The sequence below is a fragment of the Mauremys mutica genome, chromosome 13 (assembly GCF_020497125.1).
Source record: "Mauremys mutica isolate MM-2020 ecotype Southern chromosome 13, ASM2049712v1, whole genome shotgun sequence".
In the NCBI taxonomy this organism is placed as follows: Eukaryota; Metazoa; Chordata; order Testudines; family Geoemydidae; genus Mauremys; species Mauremys mutica.
In genome coordinates this window covers 22,357,893-22,363,892 of record NC_059084.1, presented here as the reverse complement: position 1 = coordinate 22,363,892, position 6,000 = coordinate 22,357,893, and the positions used below count along the sequence as shown (strand labels likewise).

At 46.5% G+C, this 6,000-nt stretch overlaps 1 protein-coding gene across 1 annotated transcript in view; it reads left to right on the top strand.

Annotated features, from left to right (window-relative positions):
* The first annotated feature begins 234 nt into the window (after positions 1-234).
* The window catches only part of PPP1R16B (protein phosphatase 1 regulatory subunit 16B), a 77,643-nt gene continuing 71,877 nt past the window's right edge, over positions 235-6,000 (top strand). Inside the window, exon 1 of the mRNA XM_044986309.1 lies at positions 235-581. Coding sequence (XP_044842244.1) covers positions 335-581 — 247 coding nt within the window. The 5' untranslated portion in view covers positions 235-334. The remainder of the gene's footprint in view (positions 582-6,000) is intronic.

The window sequence follows — 6,000 nt, the reverse complement described above, 5'->3', positions numbered from 1 at the left end:
TAATCTCTAGATGGTCTCGGTGTCACTTGAGGGGGACGGAGCAGCACACCAAGCAGGCCTCTTTAAGATGGTAGCTATTATCAGGAGAGGGTTTTTTTCCATTGGGCTGGGAATGGTGACTTTTCTGAATGGGACTGTTGGAGACTTAGCCTTGTTCCTTCCTTCTCTTCTCAGGTTCCACCATGTGCTCCTTGGAGATGAGGATGCACCAATCACAGCTCAGCCCCAGGATGCTAGTATAGAGCTGGGCTGCTGATGCGCAGAGCACCTACTGTGGGATATCGCTCCAGCAGGGCCATCCTGGGGCTGCCCTCCATCTCTCCCAGCAGAGCCAATGGACGCCCACGCAGATCTCCTGACAGAACTCCAGCTGCTGGATAAGGTGCCCACGTTGGAGCGGCTGCGGACAGCTCAGAAGCGCAGGGCTCAGCAGCTGAAGAAGTGGGCGCAGTACGAGAAGGAGATGCAGCACAAGAAGCGGAAGCATGAGAAGAGGAGGAGCGCTGTGAGCCGCAAGAAGGTGTCTTTTGAGGCCAGCGTTGCTTTGCTGGAGGCATCGCTGAGGAATGATGTGGAGGAAGGTAGGATTTGCTGGGGGCACCTGTGTCTGGCAAAGTCCTTATGGTTTGGCAACCTGTGAACCTGCTGTACCTCCATGCAGTGTGCAGGGCCACCTCCAGTGGTGTCTGTACAGAAGCACTGCCTCTATGGGCTGGCATTTCCTGCAGTGAAGGCACCAGGCCCAGCAGCACGGATAGGCTAAGGTGGAAAGTTACACTTCCTTAGACTGATGTCAGAAGATGGTCCAAGTACGTTATGGGGGTGCAGGCTAGATCCTGCCTGGGGGGAGGCTCCTTTCACTCTGTCCAACCCTCCCATGCAAGGTCAGGTGCACTTAGCCTAGGGTACTTCTGCCCCACATGGCAGTGGAGCTACCAATTCCTATTACTCTGCACTTCTGCAGGCAGTTCTTAAAGTGCTGTACGCCTGGATAAAAGAAGCCTCCCAGCACCCTGGGAGGTGTGTCAGTGTCTCTTTCCACTTCAGAGATGGAGGAATTGAGGCACAGGATGGTGGAGTGACCTGCCCAAGGTCCTAAAGCAAATCGGTGTCAGAGCTGGGAATAGAACCCCAATCAGCTGGACTCCCAATCCCCTGCCATAGTAGCTAAACTATGACAATGTTTGCCATTCATTGGGATACTTATCAGTAGCAGAATATACCCTGACCTGGCCTTCCCCTAAAGCAACGTGTTGTATTTACTCCAGCCTTCCCCTGTCGCCCAGTACTACAATCGTCACCTCCCATGTATGTGACTTTAATCTAGCTCCACTGCACTGTCTGTGGTCAAGGAAACTGTCTGAAAAATTTCTCTGACTAACTGTACTGAAAACTAGAATTGAAATTCCCATGCTAAGGAGCAAGAGAACAACCCCGGCAGCTGCTGACCGGAGTATTGTCCTATCGTAGCAGAAGCTGTATCTAGTCTACTGGCACTTACATGGATACGTGGAGATGCCTGGAACCTTGCTGAGTTTCATCTTAGCTCTGCCAATGCAGGTTTATATTGTGGCTTCTAATCTCTAGCCTAGACTGTCTGAGTAGGAGCCCTCTCCTCTCTTGCATGTGGCAGCGTGGGCTCCCCCAGCTCTGCCAGCTGGTGTATTCCTCCCTTTTCCCATCCCACCCCCTTTGGGGAGTGTAGTGGTAGTCGCACACTTAAGGTGGGCATGGATAGGGACGGAGGTTGGCTCCTTTGGCTTCCGCACAGGGGTTTAAGGTGTGTGTATGGTGGAGGGGGGAGAGGTAACCTGGCCTGCTCTGCAAGGAATTTCCCCAAAAGTCCTCCCATGGCTGTTCTCTCTGAGATACCTTCTTGTATTCCTTTTAGCCCCTCATAAAGGCGTATTGTACCTAATGGATGTGACAGTGGTTGAGTCTGGGATAGATTGGATTTCCTGTAGAGCGGTCTCTTTCATATCTCTGTCGTGCATTTTGCAAAGCAGTATACACTGCACTGCTTTTGTGCATGGAATCCCAGTCTGACCCTTGGCAGGTGGGTCTGGGCAGACCTATAGTAATCCTTTGGAGACTGACTTACGTATACGTATTTTCACTCTGCGAGTTTAACTGGGTTACAGCCGCCCCCGCTACTGAGCCACAGTTTCTCAACCCTGATTCTGTTTCACTAATAATTGGCTTCTTGGAGAATGCTAACTATGAGACCAATTATGAATAACTGGTGGTTTTGTACTATGAAAACTAGTCCATTAGATCCTATGACATAAGTGGTAAGTTAGTTGCTGCCTGGCTGGCATCCTTTGGTGGTGGCAGGTAGGTGACAGCCACTCGTATTGCTGTTCTGTATATTTTAAACTGATGGCCCAGCTGTGAGTGACATGAAATACTTTCATTTCTCACACAATATGTCTGGACTTCTGCCTTACTGAGTCTCGATGCTAGAAGAGGACAAAGGCCAGCAATATTGTTAAAGACCTCGGTATCTCTGCATCTGCTGGCTTTGGATCATAGAGGTTGGGGGTTAAGAGTATAAGAGCTGCTAGACTGGGTCAGACCATGATCATCTTGTCCAGTATCTTGTCTCTGACCGTTGCTTCTGTGGGAGTGTACAGAACAGGGCAATTGTGGGGTGACCTCCCCTGTCTTCCACTCCCGGCTTCTGACAGTCTGAGGTTTCACGTTATCTTGAGCATGGGGTTGCATCTGCCATGAACTTATCCAGTTCTTTTTTTGAGCCCAGTTATACTTTTGGCCATCATAACATCCCACAGCAATGAGTTCCAATGAGTTAGTTGTGTGGAAAAAGTTCTCTCTCTTGTTTTTATTCAACCTGCTGCCTGTTAATTTCATCGAGTGACCCCTGGTTTTTGTATTGTGAGAAAGGGTAAATAACACTTTTTTCTACACCATTCATGATTTTATAGACCTCTATCATATCATCCGCTTAGTTGTCTCTTTCCTAAGATGAACAGCCCTAATATTTTTAGTCTTTCCTGGTATGAAAGTCGTTCCATACCCTTGATCATCTTTGTTGCCCTTCTCTGAGCCTTTTCCTGTTCCACTATATCCTTTTTGAGATGAGGTGACCAGAACTGGACATAGTATTTGAGAGATGGGCACACCATGGATTTATATAGTGGCATTTGTTATTTTCAGTTTTATTGTCTATCCCTTTCCTAATAGGTCCTATCACCCGGTTAGTCTTTTTGATCACTGCTGTGCATTGAGCGGAAGTTTTTGTAGAACCATCCACAGCGACTCCAAGATCTCTTTCTTGGGCGATAACAGGTGATTTAGATCCCATCGTTGTATATGTATAGTTGGGATTATTTTTTTCAGTGTGCATTACTTTGCACTTAACAACATTGAATTTCATCTGCCATTTTGTTGTCCAGTCACCCAGTTTTGTGAGCTCCCTCTGTAGTTCCTCACAGTCTGCTTTACCAAACTATCTTGAATAATTTTGTATCATCTTCAAGTTTTGCCACTTCACTGGTCACCCCCTTTTCCAGATCATTAATGGATACGTTGAACAGCACAGGTCCCAGTACAGATCCTTGGCGGGAACTTGAGGGTTGTTTGGGTCTGAGAGGGAACTCACTCCTTATGCCTGTCTCCGAGACAGCTTGTCTAAAATGTCTTTCCTTGTGGGATCGTACTCAAGTGTAACAAATCCGTGACTGAAAACTACATCATGGAGGCCATCTAAACTATCCATGTGTGGTATCAAATAGGAAACATGTCCTATGCCCTTGAGTTCCAAAGACCTGGTTCCTCCCCCCCACCCCCCCATCATATGAACTAAAGAATCACCATTAGATGTCATGGTATCAAGGCTTTTTTTTTCTCCCTAACCTTCAAAGAGTTGAGAGTGACTATCAAATTCTTGAGCAGATTGCTAATCCACCCCAGAGAGAGTAGTGGTGTGCACACACACAATAGAAAATACATTGTGACTGGCTCAAATAGAGAAAGATCAAACCAGTCTGGCCACGTAATTTTCTGATCTGAAACTTTACTGCAGTCTCTATTGTACTGAGACAAGAGTAGAGCTGGGTGGAAATTGTAGAGATTTAAAAAAAAAACGCCCATTGTGTATCACTGCAACTGAGAGCTTTCAAAATTGTTCATGAAAACCCATGTGTCCCAGCCCAGAATAGCCGAATGTCGAGTGGTTAGGGAGTGGAAAGGCACAGGCTCAAGACCTTGCTCTGAATCAGACACGAGTACTGTAACCACTGGGCTGTTGGCTCTTCTGGCGGTGTGTCTCCTACACATACCTTCTGACCTGAATTTCAGCTCTGGGGCGGTGAAATCTTTCCTGACAAAAATTAAAGCTGAGACGTTCCTGCCAAAAGGGTCAGGTTTTGACAGACAGGCGTTATCTGACAAACATTTTATTGAAAAATTCCTGACCAGCTCTGTCAAGAGCTTTGAAATTGAGAGAGATTGTTCTGCAAAGCATACCTGGTCACCTTGGCATCGGGTCTTGGTTTAGCTTGTAGCGCCAAGGCCACTTCCATCTAGGAAAGGGATCTGAATACAGCACACCAGCCTGCCTGGCTGGGTTCTGATATCCAGAATGTTGGCCATATACCTGCGAAAAGTCCCCAGTTGTGCATGGGCAGTGAAGTGGATCAACTGCATGGTGAATTGGCTTATAGCCTGGCCCTTTAATATTCCCTTCCTAGCTGTAGCTGATGGAGGTGTCTACGGGGAAGATGACCGGCTAGATATGGACACCGGCTAGATATGGACACCGGCTAATCACTCTGACCCTGAAACTCACTGGTCCTCTAGAAAGCAGTTTCACATTGCACACAGGCATACCCCATTGGTTGTGTGGGGAGGAGGAGGTGGGCATGCAGTTTGCGGCTTGAAACTCTTCTATTTAATGGGAAAATCCATGTCTGATCTCTTTAAATGTAGTGTTACCACTCTGACCCCTTTCCTTTGGCTCGGCCCATGTGGCAGGATGTTCCTCTTACTCGTTGCTTCCTAGCTCACTAATTCAAATCAGACCAGATGTGAAAAAGGCACTTTCAATGTTAGCTGGAAAAATCAAAGAAACTGTATTGTACTGAATCCCTTAACTAACTGAAGGCTGGGGTTGGGGTGGGGGGGGGAGGAATGCAGAGAAATCATATCCCCAATGCAACATTTGCGTCCCCATTTAGCTGAATATTTCAGATGCCTCTGGAATACTTCAACTCAATGGGGTTGAACTGTGTTAGTTTTTCAAGTCTAAAAATAGTTTACAGACCAGGTTTGTCCCTATTCTGGTCCCTTTTGTCCTTCCTGAGTAGTCAGTACAAAGGGTGGGTGGAATCTAACTGCAGCTGCCAAGTATAAAATTCCCTGGCAGAGGAATTCTTAATAGTTTAGAACAAGCGGAGCCAGATCCTCGGCAAATGCCCTACACCTGTTTTAGGATGCAGAATTTTGCTTCATCAGTTTTCAGCCGACTTTTAGGGGCCACCGCCAGATGTTCTTATTTTTATGGCAGCTCCTGCTGTTCAAGGGAAGATCAATAAAAATGATCATGAGGCTGAGAAGTTAGGTTGGGGAACACAATGGTTTAAATTCCTCTTCTTGCAGTTTATACATTTGACATTTGCAAAGCGGAACAAAAGGGTATTACTAGGAGTAACGGTGAAAATAGGGAGGGGAAAACTTAGACTGAATATCAGGTTAGCAGGGAGATCTATTAAGCTGTGGAATAACCTCCCAAGGGAAGTGGTAGAAGACTTGTAGCATGAAACTAGACTGGATGAAAAATCATAAAGTATCCTTTAGAGAACAATCCTGCATGTGCTCCAGGGGATAGACTGGCTTCTTTTACTTTTACACTGAAAGCAGCAGCAGCTGTTTTGCTCAGTTGTCATAATACAAGTGTCAACCCAAAAGGTATTTGTTAAAGAAAGTTATACCTGGGTTAGAACAAGAAATGCTGCTGCTCCTTACCATTTTCTCTTACAA